Raw genomic sequence first — 18,280 nt, 5'->3', positions numbered from 1 at the left:
TAACCATGCTGGTAGTCATTTAGCCTTCCTTCCACCTATTCTAATGTATCAAGTACATCTGGTCTGGGCTTTCAAGATGGTATTTTTAAATAATGTCAATGCCCGATGTAAACTCTTAACTTTTTCAGCTGCTCCTTTAAGGTTTTTCCTAACCATTTTCCTCATGTTATCATAGTCACCCTTCTGAAAGTTAAATGCTGTCACAATAGATTTCTTTAGTGCCCTCCTTCCAATTAAGTCAGATTTGGTTATGTTGTGGTCATTATTGCCAAGTAGCTCCAACACTCTTACATCTCTTATTCAATCCTGTGTTCTACTTAAGATTAGGACTAAAATAGTTCCTCCTCTTGTTGGTTCTTGTACCAGTTGCTCCATGAAGCAGTTATTTATTTTATCTAGGAACTTTACCTCTCTAGCATGTCCTGATGTGACATTCACCGAATCAATACTGGGTTAATTGAAATCACCTGTTATTACTGTGCTGCTGATTTTGTTAGCTTCCCTAATTTCTTTTAGCATTTCATTGTCTTTTTGTTCAGTCTGAACAGGTGGATGATAATACACCCCCACTGCTATTTTATTCCCCTTTTCATCTGGAATTTATATCCATTAAGATTCAGCATTGCAGTTTGTTTCCTGTAGAACTTCTATCCTGTTTGACTCAATGCTCTCTTTCATATATAGTGCCACCCCTCCACCAATTTGATCCATCCTTTCATTTTGATATAATTTGTACTCTAGTATCACAGTGTCCCATTGGTTTTCTTCTTTCCAGGTCTCTGAGGTGCTAATTATATCAACTCTAACTCGCCCATCTTATTTTTTAGAATTCTAGCATTTGTACACAGACATTTCAAAATATGTTTTTTACGTAGTAACATAGTTATGATGGCAAAAAAGGACCAAATAGTCCATCCACCAATCTTCTTATGGTAGTATCTGTCACACCGTGCAGGTTACCCCCATGGTTCTCTTAAGGGTAGAAACTGCTGTGCCGTGCAGTTATCCCCAAGCTGTATGATAAGGGTAGTAATATTTAAAATCAAAACCAAGAAACTGTCAAACCCATAAAATATTATTGCCAGCAACATTTTTTTAGTGGGTGAGGAGCCTTCTTGAAAATAGACAATGCTGATAGACATGCTTTGCTTTTGGACTTGGCCATAGAAGCAGTCCTGTGTTTTTTCCCTTATGTCTGCATACCATTTCTCCATACTGTAAAAAGTTGAGGCCCTGTGTTGGTTGTTGTCTGAATCCAATTTCCCTTTTTCCCTCGCCATGAAAAGCGGAGGGCTATGTTGCAGTTGCATCAAAAGCTTTCAAGACATATTGGTTAAGGGTAGTATCCTCATGTCTTCTGTTAAGGGTAGTAACTGCCACCAAGCAGGTTACTCCCAATCACCCTTTTCTGCATTCCTCTATGCTAGCCTTTAGGGTTCTACAGTGTTTATCGCATGCCCCTTTGAATTCTTTGACTGTTTTTGTCTTCACCTCCTCCTCCAGAAGGGCATGCCAGGGATCCACCATCCTCTTCATGAAGAAATATTTCCTGATGTTAGTTCTGAGTCATTCGCCCCTGGAGTTTCATTTCGTGACCCCCTAGTTCTCCTGTTTCCTTTCCAACGGAAAAGGCTTGAAATTCATGCATCATTAAAACCTTTCGGATATCTGAAGCTCTGTATCATTTCTCCCCTGCACCTCCTCTCTTTCAGGGAATACATATTTAGATCCTTCAGCCTCTCCTCATAAGTCTTTTATTTGTATTAACAACCTATTTATCAGTTAACAGGGGTAATTTGGAATCTTTCTGCTCTGTCTGCTCTTTGCTCAGAGGCACCTGGTCCACTTTAGCATTTATTGCTATCTCTCTACTGGGATGCACTAATTTCCCTGTTGCCTTAGTTTCCTTCAAAGATACATCATTCCGAGCCATGCACATTTGAGTGACTGTCTGTTGTCCCCCATCATCTAGTTTCTTAGACCATACACAAAATCAAGCATGTATGACATGTTTTAGGGAAAAAAGCATGGAAATGATCAAGGTGGATTATGCTTAACTGACAGGGATTAGTTTCATTGCTAGCATGTGCCCGCTTTGTGGCATTTGATTATGGTTATCTAATGGGAGCAGTTTCTAAAAATAATTTTATTGATTCATTACAGTCTCTGTATTGGTTCCAGAGATAGCTGTCAAGTCCAGTAGGATAGTGGTCCCTTGTAGTGTATTTCATTTGCTGCATAGGATTTCATCTGTCCGGTGCAAACTGCAACCACTCTGTACCGCCTGTTGTGCCTATCCTAAGGTCATGGCTTATTCCCCAGACTACTATAGTATGAGCTGTGTTTTTATAATCTACATATATATCACCTGTCTAGCAAGACTTTATGCTAAAGGAGCTATCATGCTTCCACCTATTGGCGTGAAAAATAACCCTGCTATTAGAATAGGCGCATGAAGTTGATCTCAATTGAGATCGAATGTCGGTATATAAAAATAACAAATAAATAAATAAATAAAGTTGTACATAACACATGGATGGAAATTAAAACACAACAATGTATAAGCCAAACTTCCTGCACTTACCAGAAACTGAGATTTTTCATGTGGTTTTACAAGTAAAGTGTCAATATATTCAGTAAGCTGACCAGTGGACAGTTTAACCATATATTCAATGAGAAAATCATCCCACTGAATATACTCTTCTAAAGGAATCCAGTTACATGCAGCCGAATAACTTCAAAACCCTAACCGCCTATGTCCAAATATAACCAGTTAGCTTTTAAAGTTATCCGGCTATGTGCCAGAACAATGCAGGAGTGAGGTAAAACAATTTAAGCTAGATATCGAGTTATCCAGCCAAAGTTTAGCCAGATAAGTGGTCCAATATTCAAAACTTTAGGTTATTTAGGCTGTCCTTTGTCTGAAACCTCTCTCCTGCCATTTGTTGTCATTTCTTTTTATTCTCCTTTATCCCTCTTCTGTCACCCCAACCCTACATCACCCCAGCTCAGACAAGCATGGTCAAACAATTCAAGTACCGTTGCCAAGCCTTATCCTCAGTGTTACTCGTTCAGCTGGCGGGGGGGGTGGGTCACTACAGCAGCCAGACCAGGGTTTCTTCTACACAGTGGTCTCTGCCATGGCCCTCATCACATTGTTTAATTCACAAATGAAGCACTGTATTTTGTTCAGTCACTGTGCATGAAAGAATTAAAAAAACCAAATATAACGCTTAGAGATCAATGAAGTTTAATAGTATTATATATGGATAGCTATAATGCAGACTGGAGCTTTCTTGCAGCTCATTACTGGGTGAAATCAGACTGTGATATCAGTGCGGAATTTGTAAATTACCTCCCTCGTTCTACCTGCCCTCACCCCCAGCAGCTTCCTCCTCCTCCAGGCCTCTAGTTCAACTGGAACCAGCCTCTTACCAGGGCCATGAGACTTCTTTCATAACTGCAAAATGTGTTCTTGCTTCCGTTTGAACTGCATCTCACCCCCCCCCACCCCCACCCCCGATTCGAGCACAGTCATTGTAGTGACGGTCCTTAGCTAGGGGCCACAGGCCGGCTCCTGCTGGAACCCAGCACACGTTGTACCCTGAATCTAACCGGTGAATGTCATGATGACTGGGACATCTGTCTCCCCCCGTTCCATCCACCAGGGCCCATGAAACAGACTTCACACTCCAGATTTAAACCTGGGGAAAAAAAAGTTATATGGGCAACGTAACATAATGAAACAATAAAATGAATTTTTCTTCTGCCATCAAAACACGCTCTATATTCCTGTTTTCTGACTTCCAAACTGTCATGTCTCTACAAGTCTTTGATGCCTGTGCCAGGTTGATCATGAATAGTTTTCTATACATGCAGTTTTTTTCCTTCAGATGAATTCTGGTTCTCAGATGGGTCCTTGTTTGACAAATCTAAGCTCTATGACCCTGGCCTGATGCCCCTCCCGGACACTGCCACGGGGTTGGACTGGTCACACCTTGTGGATGCTGCTCGAGCATTTGAAGGTAAGGATGAAATCAGGGTGGCCGATCTATCAGCTGGTCTTGTCTCCAGAATTGTCAGTTTTCATATGGTTGTTATAAAAGAATGGGGGGTAGATTCACAGGTGTATTAATTCCCTGTCTTTTTTGTCTTACTTAACACCAAGAGTGCACAAGTCTGTATGAGAAGAATACTAAGTGCCTTGCTCAAAAAGCTTGCATTTGAAGCTTGAGTGCTAGCAGGGTGTGTGACTAGCAAAAGATCACATAGTGAACTGTGAAATTGGACTGGTGTCCCCAGGTTTGCAGTTCTATGCCCTAGCCAGTATATTATATTGGCATGTTACATGGAGTATGGTGTCTTCTGTCAAATTCTCTGTAGCAGCTGAACAAACAAATGTCAAGTTCTTGCAGTAGATTGTTAGGGAACAGCACTACATGCAGTCTGTTCAATTCATGCATTTAGGCTTCCATAGACCTGCATGCAAGAAAATATTGGAAGCCTTTTTCTGTTTTGTAATCACCTGGCATGTAGAATTTGATGAATGAAGTCAACACCAGCAAGGCACAATAAGGTTGCTGTTGCCTGTGTGTGATGATTACACATTACTACCAGCTTCACAGATAACTGAAGCCACTTCCTAAGCCGAATATGGCACAGGACTAAATATTACAGATGGTATGCATTTAATGATGGTGGGCAATCCTAATATCCTAAAAAAGGAGGACTTGAATTTAATGGAAAGTGTGGTACGTGGGACAGAGAAATTAAAACAACTCTTCCACACAGCCGACCCCAGGGCTCCTCAGCAGTAGTTCCATGGCACCTACTGAATCATTTGCCTCTTGACACGAAAGCACAGAAAAGGTCTTCTGCTTATTGCCACAGAATGCTGTCGCCTCCCAGAGCCAACATCTCAGTCATGCTGCTTCCCCCAACACACGGTGGGAAGGAGACACATGATAGGAGGCAGGGAGAAAAGAGAGGAGAGCATAGTAAGATGTATGGAGTAAGTAAGGTAGGAGAGGGGAAAGAGTCATAGCATGGAAAGGAGTGGGAAGAGGAGAGGCATGGGTCTTAGGGATGGGGGGGCACATAGATGGCTGGGCAGACCATGGAAAAAGGACTGACGTGTTGTAGGGAGGAAGCCGAGTGGAGGCTCAAGGAAAGGAGAGACTGCAAACAGAAGGAGATTCTATAGGTGAAGGAGGGAGAAAGGTGAGCAGAAGAAACAGAGAAACCCATCTTTGGGAAGGGTAAAGACAGGTAATAGACCAGTGGTAATGAGAGAGTGAGGAGGAAGAGAAGAAAATAGAAAAAGTTACAGGGCAAAAGAATTAAATACATTTTCTAGGAATACAAAAAAGCTTAAAAACATTAACATACATATAGAAATGAAGGCAGAAAAAGACCAATCGGCCCATCCAGTCTGCCCAGCAAGCTCCCACACTTATTTTCCCAAACATCTGTTTCACCGACCACCAAGGTCAGTGCCCTTGTTGGTAACTGTTTGATTCAAGTTTCCTGCCATCCCCTGCCATTGATGCAGAGAGTAATGTTGGAGCTGCATCAAAGGTGAGCATAAGGCTTAATGGTTAAGGGTAGTAACCGCCGCATCAAGCATTAGCTATTAATAAAATGTGGTATATTATGTAATTATGCTGCCAAATTGCCCCTGAATATTGTAGAATGAATTTTCAAAGGGGTACTTTGTGTAAAAATAGCATATACGAGTGTAAGTAGCATGGACTCGCATATATGCTATTTATAGATTTCAGAGTACACACGTACATTTCAGCATGGGGGAAAAACAGGGCGATCTAGGGGTGTTCCGGGATGGGGCGCAGTAGTTGCTAATGAAACACACGTATGCATTACCGAACTTGACTGTACACTTTTACGCTTGCTGATTGTCTTGAGAACTCGCACTTGTCTGCAAATTTTGAGTGGAAGGTCTGCGTGAACTGGTGGGGATTCAGATTGAAGTACTAGAGGGTCTGCGTGAACCGGTTGAGCTATCGGCAAACCAGTGACTCCAAGCACTCACAGATACTTAATAAAAAAAAATACCTGCCTCTGCTTTTAATGATGCATGTTTATTCGTAGAAACATAGAAATGACAACAGAAAAGGACCAATGGTTTATCCAGTCTGCTCAGCAAGCATGGTAGTATCTGCTGTGCTGTGCAGGTTACCCCTGCGTATCAGTCAGTTTTGCTTGACGTGCTTTGTTATGGACTTGGCCATAGAAGCAATCCTGAGTTTTTTCATTAATGCCAGAGCATCAGTACCCCAGACTGTAAAAAAAAAAAAAAAAAAGTCATGGCTCTTGTTGGTTGTCTCTGTATCCAAATTTGTCTTTCCTTTAGAAGCAGAGAGCAATCTTGCAGTTGTATCAAAAGCATCAAGGCTTATTGGTTAAGGGTAGTAATCATAGGCCTTCTGTTAAGGGTAGTAACACTGCTTCTCTGTGCTGGTTACCTCCCCATGCTCATCAGTTCTTCAGACCGCAAAAGTCGTGGCCTTCCTTGGTAGCTGTTTAAATACAATTCCATTTGCGCTGTCACGATTATTTTGTGTGTAAAATATATGCGCATATGTTTATAAAACGGGCAGCGAAAGTGTGCGTTTTCTTGCATTGGAAATATATGTGTGTACTTTTGGAGCAGAAATATGCAGTATTTTATTAACTGTGCTGTTCCCATCTCAGTTTATAAAATACTAGCATTAATCTCCTCATGGCCGATTATAAATGCAAATGCTGTAAAGCGTATAGGCTTGAAAGTTGGGCTCTGTAAATCTACATCAGAGCTGCCACGGGAGACTAGGCCCCTTTGTTATTGCATTGGGATACACACTTAAGAGAAAAAAAAACCATTTAAAAAAGCAATTTTATTTTGGGTGTTTTGGAATCTGCTCTTCAGCTGCTGTCTGATCCCCTGATAGGGACCGGTACAAAAACTGAGGTGAGATAGTAACACTTTAGCATTAGATGTGGGCCAGGTATTTTGATTTACATGATTGCATTCCTGTCCAGATATTTTTTAATGAGGGCGGAGGAAGTTTCAGGTCTTGCTAGACAATGTAGTTGTCGTAAAATCTAGTTTAATTAAACCCCTGGTGAAAATATTGAATCACATGAGATCATCATTTTGGTGTTACGTTTACTTTAGGTCTTCTTTAATAGGTCATTTTTACTTACTTTGCTTGAAATGGAACATATTTGTATTTGGTGTACTTTAATCTAATATATCTATACATATAAAAGGCTTCTGTCTGACACACTGACATGTCTGTGGCCACCAGGTGGCGACCTAAATAGCAGAAGATGCACAGTGCAAAGACAATATGCTCTTTGTGCAAAGCCCTGTCTCTTAGGCTCGTATAGACACACAGCATCTCACTCATACACAGAAACACATACAGGCACGTACACACTCTCATGCACAAACTCATATGCACATACAGGCTCCCATTCACACACAGGCACAAGTACATGAGCACGTACACGCTCTCATACACACACCCACACCCACTCACATATACATATTTATGTACATACACACACACACACACACACACACATGTGTATATATATATATATATATATTTGAGATGTGATTCAGCTGAACCTTTTGGTTTGGACTTCGTTATTGGCCCGCAGCGGGAAATTTAGCTTCCCGTGGTTCGGGCCGATTTGTTTTCGGCTGTCCTGACCCGAAACACCCCAACCCTTCAGATTTCATTAATTACAAACCCCCCCAAAAAATGAACCAAAAATCCCTGGTGGTCCAGCGGGGGTCCCAGGAGCGATTTCCCGCTCTCGGGCCGTCAGCTGCCAGTAAACAAAATGGCGCCAGTGGCCCTTTGCACTTACCATGTGACAGGAGCTATCGGTGCCATTGGCCATCCTCTGTCACATGGTAGGAGCAATGGACAGCCGGTGCCATCTTAAAAAATGGTGCGGGCCATCCATTGCGCCTACTATGTGACAGGGGCCAACCAATGGCACCAATCACCTGTCACATGGTAAGGGCAAAGGGCCATTGGCGCCATTTTGATTAGTGGCAGCCAACGGCCCGAGAAGGGGAGATCACTCTCGGGACCCCGCTGGACCACCAGGGACTTTCGGTAAGTCTTGAGGGGGGGGTGGTTGGGAAGGTGGGGGGTTGCAATTAATTAAATTTGAATGTTTTGGGTTGGGTTTTCTTTGGGGTGGGTTTGGGTTTGTTTTTTTTTAATGTGCCCTTTCTCCTCCCCCAAAATGATAAGAAAACCGCACAAAATTTTGTGGGTTTTCCTATCGTTTCGTCGGCCCCCCGAACTACAGCAAAATAGGAAATATTGTATATATTTCCTATTTCGTTACAAAAGAATGTACATCCTTAATAAATAAATAAATAAATAAATATATACACACACACAACACATACAGGCTCCCATTCACACACACAAACGCACATACTAACATGCACCTATATCCAAACACAGGCACATATAGGCACCCACTCAAATACACACATATATACATACACAGGCCCGCATTCACATATACGCATGTGCACGCACACAACTTGGCTCTTTAAACAAGCTTTTACAGGACCATAATCACTTTTTTCCACTACAGCCAGCAAGAGTTCCTCATCATCGCATTCCCCAGGTTCTATACTTCTACTCGACTCTGTTCCCAATCTCTTGCTGCAGGTCTCATGTGACTTTTCTGTTGTGCTTTTTTGTTTTTTGTTCTTGTTTATACTGCTAAATGAGACTTGTTAGCCAATATGTTTAGATTACAATGTTAATTTTGATCTAGTTACCCTTTTCCAAGTTCCATAACCTTGTTTTATGTAATGCCTCCAGGCAAATATTTATGTTCTGTTTCAATGTAAACCGATGTGATCTGTATTCCATACAGGAACACCGGTATAAAAAAATCTAAAAATAAAATAAATAAAATATGTATGTGTACATATACATACAAACGTACAGACTTCCTCACACACATACACACTCACTCTCTCACACCAAACATGCACACAGGCTCCTACTCAGATACACCCGCACACATACATCCACACAGGGCCGCCATCAGGGCAGTATTCTTGGGCCTGCAGTATGGGGCCCCAGGATCTACTGCCACATATGGGGGCCCGCCGCAGCCCCACTGAGGCTCTCTCCGACAGTCTGTCGCCCAGGGGCCTACTGAAACCTGGAGCCGGCCCTGGGTGCGGGCCCCAGAGAAGGGAGAGAATCAATGCTATGCGTGTCTTTTAGACACACATAGCATTGATTTACAGAGCACCGCAGACAGAGACTCGTCCGCGCGCTCTGTCCTGCCAGCGTTCACTGTCTGACGCGGCTGTGACGTCACCGCCGCGTCAGACAGTATGCGCCGGCAAAGCGCGCGGGCCGTCGCTGTCTGCTTGCTGTATGGGGCCTCAAAATTCCTGATGGCGGCCCTGCATCCACAGGCTTCCCCACACACAGAGGCATATATACACACAGGCTCACCCACCACACAAACAAACATACAGGCTCACACACTCATACACACACCCATGCTCCCTCCACACACACATAGGCTCACACACACACACATATGTAGGCTTCTTTTAACACACACAGGGCCTCTTCTTCAGCCTTCGCCAGACCCCATCTTCAACCAACATGGGATAGGTTCTGTGGCAGTCCTCTCCTTCTTTGCCCACTGTTGGCTGGGAGCCACAGCGGCCATCCTTATGTTTGATTTTTTGATTTTTAAATGTATATCAGTTATGGACCAGACTAACTGAGTAACACTGGACACTTTTCACTAGTATCTGCATCTGTAGTTTCTGTGAAGAGAATTGGAATCCTCTACACACCTACGGCTTCCTCTGTTGCACATGCCACACTAGAAATGTTCTTTCCAGTACCCCAATGCTGGTCAGCTTTATCCTGGAGAGAAGGGTGTACAAATTAAATGAAATATCCTTTGGTTAATCCTGGGCGTACTGCTAGAATTTTTGTCTTCACACACCTCCAAAAACAGTGAGGTAACAGGCTTCAAGATATTTCACATATTAAGCATTTATTGGATATCCATAGTCCTAATTTATGACCAGACTACGGAGATATAAAATCTCAAATTCTTATTCTTTACAATATAATGGCATTTGGGAAGTTTTTATATGAAGAAACCCATAATGATTCTTGTCCAACTTCACTATCTAATTTTTCAAACCACTTAGCAGCTAAACTACAAAGCAGACCTTCAAAGCATTCTCAAAGTTAAAATCCTGTCTAGTCTTGTCCCATTAATAATGAGCAGAAGTTCATGCACTTCTTGCTTCTTTGTTCTCTTTCTGTCTTATCCCACCCACTTCCTTCATCTCCACTCACACCATTCCTGTTGCCAGCACTCGCTTGTCTTCCCCTCTGCGCATGTCCCACTTCCTTAACCTGTTTGAAATATAATTTATTGAATTCCCTTTTTTTGTGAGATTTTAATCGGCAAATTAACATTAGAGAATGCTTTTGTTCCACCTTTACTTCTCCCCTATGGTATAAAAGTAAAGCCTGCTTTGGAGATTATCATAGAATTCAGTTTGATTTTAAGCCAAATTTCTCTTTTAGATGCTTAAATGACCCTACCTTGTAAATTAGTTCCTAATTTGCCAAATCCAATACTGCATGTATACCGTTTTTGTCCCAGATTGTGAAAAGACTATTTTCCCAGCTTGCTTGGAATTCAATATTGCCCCACAGTGCAAAAGAAAGACAAATGAAATTGGAAATTTTGGATAATTTGACTACTATTCTCCATGTTTTTTCGGTTGTGTGCAATCAAGAGGTAATTTTGTAACATCGCGCGCATGTTAGCGGGCATGGAAGTGCATAAATCACACCCTTTGTCAAAGTGGATTTATGCACACAAATCCATTTGAAGGTTATCCTGGCATAACTATGCGCATATAATTACAAATATTGTTTTGCCAAGAGAATTTACACGCGTAACTTTTAAAAATCAAGAATTAGGTGCCCAGGTTTCATCCCCTGGAATACCTCCCCCCCCCCCCCCAACGCACATAAAAGTGTATTGCTTGGGCAGTGTTCTAAAGGCCGTTTGTGAGATACAGTGCTTCTTTACCCACCAAAGTTACTTTGAAAATAACCCTCCAAAGGATTATCTTCCCTAAATTTCTTGCAAATTATTATGTCAAGTTACAGTCACAAAATCTATTGCTTCCGTATATCCTGTCCACAGTTAAACACTGCTGATTTGCCAGATGATGTGTGGAAGCCAGGCGGACCTTGGGTTTGTCGAGCACAGGGGTCATCTTCTGCAGACCTGGTCTCAAATCCATCTAGGAGCTCTGGGGCTCCTAAAATTGCCCTCCCCTGCACCCCACCCACCCTTTCCAACACTGCAGCAGAGCATCATCATTCTTCGACTGAGTGCATCAATGTGCAGTTCTTACAGTGGAATTGGAGAGCAGGGCATCTCACTGGAACCAGAGACAAGGAGGGCCGTCGACAAGGTGTTGCCAGCAGTGGTGGAAACCTCACTGCAAATAGTGGAGCATTTGCTCCTCCAAGCACCAACTCTACCCCAGAGGAAGTTCAGGGTATTTCCCTGACCATCCTGGTGAAGGATGATGCGATGCAAGATGGATATAATTGCGATGGAGAAGGTACAGAGAAGGGCTACCAAAATGATAAGGGGAATGGAACAACTCCCCTATGAGGAAAGACTAAAGAGGTTAGGAATTTTCAGCTTGGAGAAGAGACGACTGAGGGGGGATATGATAGAGGTGTTTAAAATCATGAGAGGTCTAGAACGGGTAAATGTGAATCGGTTATTTACTCTTTCGGATAGTAGAAAGACTAGGGGGCACTCCATGAAGTTAGCATGGGGCACATTTAAAACTAATCGGAGAAAGTTCTTTTTTACTCAATGCACAGTTAAACTCTGGAATTTGTTGCCAGAGGATGTGGTTAGTGCAGTTAGTATAGCTGTGTTTAAAAAAGGATTGGATAAGTTCTTGGAGGAGAAGTCCATTACCTGCTATTAAGTTCACCTAGAGAATAGCCACTGCCATTGGCAATGGTAACATGGAATAGACTAGGGATGTGAATCGTTTTAGGACGATTAAAATTATCGTCCGATAATTTTAATATCGTCTTAAACCGTTATGGAACACAATACAATAGAGATTCTAACGATTTATCGTTATAAATCGTTAGAATCGTGAGCCGGCACACTAAAACCCCCTAAAACCCACCCCCGACCCTTTAAATTAAATCCCCCACCCTCCCGAACCCCCCCCCAATGACTTAAATAACCTGCGGGTCCAGCGGCGGTCCGGAACGGCAGCGGTCCGGAACGAGCTCCTGCTCCTGAATCTTGTTGTCTTCAGCCGGCACCATTTTCCAAAATGGCGCCGAAAAATGGCGGCGGCCATAGACGAACACGATTGGACGGCAGGAGGTCCTTCCGGACCCCCGCTGGACTTTTGGCAAGTCTCGTGGGGGTCAGGAGGCCCCCCACAAGCTGGCCAAAAGTTCCTGGAGGTCCAGCGGGGGTCAGGGAGCGATTTCCCGCCGCGAATTGTTTTCGTACGGAAAATGGCGCCGGCAGGAGATCGACTGCAGGAGGTTGTTCAGCGAGGCGCCGGAACCCTCGCTGAACGACCTCCTGCAGTCGATCTCCTGCCGGCGCCATTTTCCGTACGAAAACGATTCGCGGCGGGAAATCGCTCCCTGACCCCCGCTGGACCTCCAGGAACTTTTGGCCAGCTTGTGGGGGGCCTCCTGACCCCCACGAGACTTGCCAAAAGTCCAGCGGGGGTCCGGAAGGACCTCCTGCCGTCCAATCGTGTTCGTCTATGGCCGCCGCCATTTTTCGGCGCCATTTTGGAAAATGGCGCCGGCTGAAGACAACAAGATTCAGGAGCAGGAGCCCGTTCCGGACCGCTGCCGTTCCGGACCGCCGCTGGACCCGCAGGTTATTTAAGTCATTTGGGGGGGGGTTCGGGAGGGTGGGGGATTTAATTTAAAGGGTCGGGGGTGGGTTTTAGGGGGTTTTAATGTGCCGGTTTTGCGATTTTTCGATTTTTCATGATTTTTCACGATTTTTCACGATATTTTACCCCCCCAAACGGCAACAATACGATTCCCTCCCCCTCCCAGCTGAAATCGATCGTTAAGACGATCGAGGACACGATTCACATCCCTAGAATAGACTTAGTTTTTGGGTACTTGCCAGGTTCTTGTGGCCTGGATTGGCCACTGTTAGAAGCTGGATGCTGGGCTTGATGGACCCTTGGTCTGACCCAGTATGGCATTTTCTTATGTTCTTATGGAAGTCAGATTTTGGTGGGAGAGCCCATTTCAATACAGCAAAGCTCTATCAGTTCTCGGTGAATGGGAAAGCTCATATCCTCTCAGATTTCAGTTTTAAGTCACTTAAGAACTGCCCATACTGCGGGAGCAGATGTCAGAGCTGGAGACCTTCAGGGGATTTCATCGGATAGTTTCAATTGCATTGTAGTACTTGAGAGGTCATAGGAAGAGTTGGTTATGTAATTCACACTGGTTGCTACATTTACTCTGCTAGAGACTGGACAATTGTACTTTTCTTTAAGAATAAAAATGCTTTGTTTATGATCAGAAAATTGGCATTATTTCTGATGTTTCAAAATCAGACCCGCTTGTTGCACTCCAGGACTGGAGTTACCTACTCCAGGGTTAGAGCAATGAGACCCAAGGTTCAAATCCCATTTACAATCCCTGTAACCTTGGGCAAGTCACTTTTACTTTCTGTTGCCTCAGGTACCCATTTAAATTGTAAGCTGCTTCCCATTTTGACAAAATGATTGCTAAGATTAGAGATAAGTTTAACGAAGATAGCTTGCAGATTCTAAATCCATGCTCAAGATTAGTGCCCACCCAGAAATGATGTGAATTCAGTGTTACTGCCTCACTTGAAACTGTAATTTTCAAATGCTTACTTCAGAGGATGTTTCTAAGTTTATCACTGAGACAAATACTTCCTCTTGCTCCTTTGACCCGTGTCCAACCTGGTTAGTTAAGGAAGCTTAAGGGAGGATTACTCGAACAGTTAGTTCATTTAATTAATTCATCCTTACACTCTGTCTGTTTTCGCAGATTCCTTAAGCATGCTGTTATAGTTGAAGAAGCCCTCTTTGGATCTGCTTATACTGGAAAATTTTAGAGCAGTTTCCAGTATCCCAGATTTAATATAATATTTGATGATTTTCAGTCTGACTTTATGAAGGGACACAGCACTGAAACTGTTTCTTGTGGCTGTAGCCAATGACTTCCTGAAGGCTGCAGGTAAAGGTAATCCTTGCCTTGTGATTTTATTACATCTATCTGTGGCATTCGATACTATGAGCCATGATAGACTTACAGGCGAATTTTAAATTGCCTGCGTGCGTAAAATACTGGGATTATGCGCAGGGCTGGGCTTTGCGTGCACCGTGCACATTTTAGAAGGGGCCTGGCTGTGTGCATAACCCTTGTTATGCGCACCAAAGCCGGGCCGAAGAAAAGGGGCAGTCTGGGGGGAGGGGGCAGGGCTTGAGATGCCGGTACAGCGGCCATTTGCTGCTGTACCGGGGAAGCGCATGCCAGCAGGGTGCCGGCGTGCACAACTTGCTACTTCTCCTTTGGAGGAGCAATAGGTAAAATTAAAAAAAAAACAAACAAGAGTAGATAGGATAGGGATAAGGGGAGGAGAGGGGAAGGGGAAGGAAAGTTAGGGTATGGGGTAGGGAACTGGGGGAGGCCGCGATGCGTCGCCACGCAAAATTTGCAGTATGCCCCTCCCCTTGCGCCCGCTGCCCTGGATTTTGTAACATGCCTGCACATGTTATAAAATCATAGGTTTAAAAATCTACCCCTTATTAAACAGTTTAGGGGTTTAGATGTTGGTGGTAAAGATTATATCATAGTTTGAGTCGTATTTACAGGGTCACTCCCATCGAATAAGATGGGGGAGAATCGTATTCTGCACCATGTGTTGTAAGTTATGGCACTCTATTCTGTGCCACAAGGATTAAAAATGAAAGTTAACAATCGCCATTAAATGTTGGACATCATGGCAGTTTGGATCCTCTGATGGCAGAGCCCTGCTCATCTTGAAGCTTAACATTATGTCGGGTCTGGTTTCCCATTGAAGTTGGCACAGCTCCAACATCCATCTTTAAGGGAAGTGATTTTTATTTGCATTATAAAATTTAAAAAAAAAAAAAGATTTGGATTGTTCATGCTTTATAAGACCGATGATTATACATGATCCGTTGTGTTTATGGGGAAGCGGAAATAATTGCCCCAACATTTCGGGTGTTATGATTCTCTTTTTGATATTCTGTACCATGATGTCTATCTATCAAGAAATGTATACGTGTTTTGAATGCTTCCTTGCGCTATTTGCTAAGTTATGGTGTGTCAGAGGGATCAATTCTTCCCCCTTTATTGTTTTATGTTTATGTAAAACATAAAACCACTGGCAGTGGTAATTTAGATGTAAAGTGGCCTGGAACATATTCAACACAATCAAGAAACTGTGGAACAAATGTACTAAGCACAACTAAACCCATGCTCTCACTATTACAGATATATTTATAGTTCAACGATCAAAGCAAATAAGAAAAAAAAAATGTAAAAAATTGGAGGGAAAAAACTTCAGAGAAACTAGGTCAGTGCATCTGCAGGACTCAAAATGTTCCATTATTCTTATTAAACAAAACAAAAAACCTCTAACTTTTTCATATCAATAAACTACTCTTCTTTTTCACAGCAAGCCAATAAATCTTTTGTGCAAAATCATGTTTTTTAGGAAAATTGTTTCTTTAAAATTTGCACAGAGTTGTAAAAAAAATACTTATATTGCTGTTTGGTCAGCTGTCATCCAATAGGCCCATGTTTTACCCTATGGCTGTGTCAGGGATATAAAGAGTAACCTGTTCAAAAACAGAAAACATATTTTAATCTTTGTGACAGCTGTAGGAGGTACATTAATGCAGTCTTTTAAATAAAACGTAAACTCTGCCCAAATCACAACCAATAATGTTGTTGACCCCACTAAACCCAACTTTCAAACCTATCCATGGTACAGAATTTGCAGCGTAAGTGGGGGAAATGTGCAGGAGCTGCACAGTTTATAAAATACCGCGTGATTCCACTCCGAAAATATGCATGTATGGATGAAGGCGCAATTACATTTCCAGTGCAAGAAAATGCACATGTATATTTAGGTACGAAATAATCATGACAGTGCATGAATTAACACCCAGAATTTCATGCAGAGCCAGGTATTTTATAAATCATGTGTATGTATAACATTTTGAAAATACTTGGAATCACCAGCTCACCAATAGCTCCACCAGTTCACCCAGTCCTCAAGTTCATCTAGACCCTCTGGCACTTCACCCCTGCACCTCCACCAGTTAACCCAGGCTTCCCACCCAAAATCTGCAGCCAACAAACAAAAGCCAGTTTCACTTGCACAAGTCAATTAAAAGGTGCAAATGTGTACGAATAAGTTCAGTAATGTATCCGCATATATCTCTGACAAAATAGCAACTGCCATGCATAACACCCCTAGACCACCCCCTTTTTCCCTGATAAAATGTGCAAACACAACCAAAAATACATGCAGAAGCCCCTTTGAAATTTCACCTTATAGTAAGTAAATAATAGGTTGATGTTTAAATAGCATTTAGCATGACTGATATCAGCCAATAGTTTTCACCATTTATTTAATACTCAACCAGTGGCAAACACCTTTTCAAATTTAAATTGATCAGCCAATAACAAATTGTCCTAGTCCTTCATTCCAAATGGTAATTCCATTCTATAGTAACATTCAGTCCATCAGGTTCAGCTGAATGTAATTGAAATGTCCATCTTTCCTCCAACTGTATCAGACTTTGTTCACAGTCATCACCTCTCACACTGCTTTTAACATGATCAATTGCACCAAATTGTAATGATTCAAAAGAGTTATTCATTCTAATACAGTTAGACTATCAGAGCCTCCATACATTCACATTTTGAACCACTTCTATGCTCTAAAACTCTAGTTATAAAAGTTCTCTTTATATGCCATTTTCAAAGGAGTTACACATGTAAATGTAGTAGATTGTCATAGCAATTTTCAAAAGCACATTTTCATGCATAAAGTGCACTTACATGGGTAAATTCTGTGGTCAATTCAATGGCATATATTGTAGTCATTTTCAGAAGCCTACTTGCACAGGTAAAGTGTATTTACAAATGTAAAACCCAGTTTTAAGCATGTAAATCCTTTTGAAAATTACCCCCTAGGTTTTTCCCACTTAAGATTTGGGACAAGGTAAAAAATAATATAGACAACATATGCTACTGAATCTGTTGTAAAATGATGAAGCATATATTTATTACTAGAGATGTGTTTAGTTTTTACATGTTGGCTCGGGCGACCCGTGGAAAACTTTGTTTTCCAACGGGGTGTTTTGGGGTTTTTTTGGCGATTTTTCACAAAAAAAACCAAAACACCCCAACCCTTAAATTTAGTTTATTACAACCCCCCACCCTCCGGACCACCCCCCATAACTTGCCTAAAATCCATGGTGGTCCAGCGGGGGTCCTGGGAGCGATCTCCCGCTCTCGGGCCATCGGCTGCCAGTAAACAAAATGGCGCCAGTGGCCCTTTGCCCTTACCATGTGACGAGCTACCGGTACCATTGGTCGGCCCCTGTCACATGGCAGGAGCATGGACGGCTGGCGCCATGTGACAGGGACCGACCAATGGTACTGGTAGCCCCTGTCACATGGTAAGGGCAAAGGGACACTAGCACCATTTTGTTTACTGGCAGCCGATGGCCTGAGAGCGGGAGATCACTCCCGGGACCCCCGCTGGACCACCACGGATTTTAGGCAAGTTTTAGGGGGTTCGGAGGGTGGGGGGATTGTAATAAACTAAATTTTAAGGGGTGGGGTGGGGTGGGTTTTGTTTTGTTTTTAAATAAAGGTGCCCCTCCACTTGCGCTAACCCGAACAACGAATTTTCCCCAAAGTTCAGGGAAAATCCATCTCGGGATTCGGGTCCTCCTAACCATGCCGAATTGGACAATTTCTTTGACATTTTCCAATTCGGCAAAAACAAATCACATCTCTATTTATTACCAGTAATAGGATCCAAACAATCTTTCATTACTAACGTGACTGAATATCTTTGACAGTGGCCACATTTAAAAAGCCCCTTCAAAAATAGGATCTGGCCAGAAGAC

At 42.7% G+C, this 18,280-nt stretch overlaps 1 protein-coding gene across 10 annotated transcripts in view; it reads left to right on the top strand.

The window, feature by feature from the left end:
• The window catches only part of SIPA1L2 (signal induced proliferation associated 1 like 2), a 492,084-nt gene that overhangs the window by 429,297 nt on the left and 44,507 nt on the right, over positions 1-18,280 (top strand). For all 10 annotated transcript variants that reach the window (XM_029593863.1, XM_029593861.1, XM_029593864.1 and 7 more), the window contains one exon: positions 3,894-4,025. In XM_029593863.1, coding sequence (XP_029449723.1) covers positions 3,894-4,025 — 132 coding nt within the window. The remainder of the gene's footprint in view (positions 1-3,893; positions 4,026-18,280) is intronic.

Source organism: Rhinatrema bivittatum, chromosome 3 (genome assembly GCF_901001135.1).
Source record: "Rhinatrema bivittatum chromosome 3, aRhiBiv1.1, whole genome shotgun sequence".
Taxonomy (NCBI): domain Eukaryota; kingdom Metazoa; phylum Chordata; class Amphibia; order Gymnophiona; family Rhinatrematidae; genus Rhinatrema; species Rhinatrema bivittatum.
This window is presented reverse-complemented; position numbering and strand designations above follow the sequence as displayed.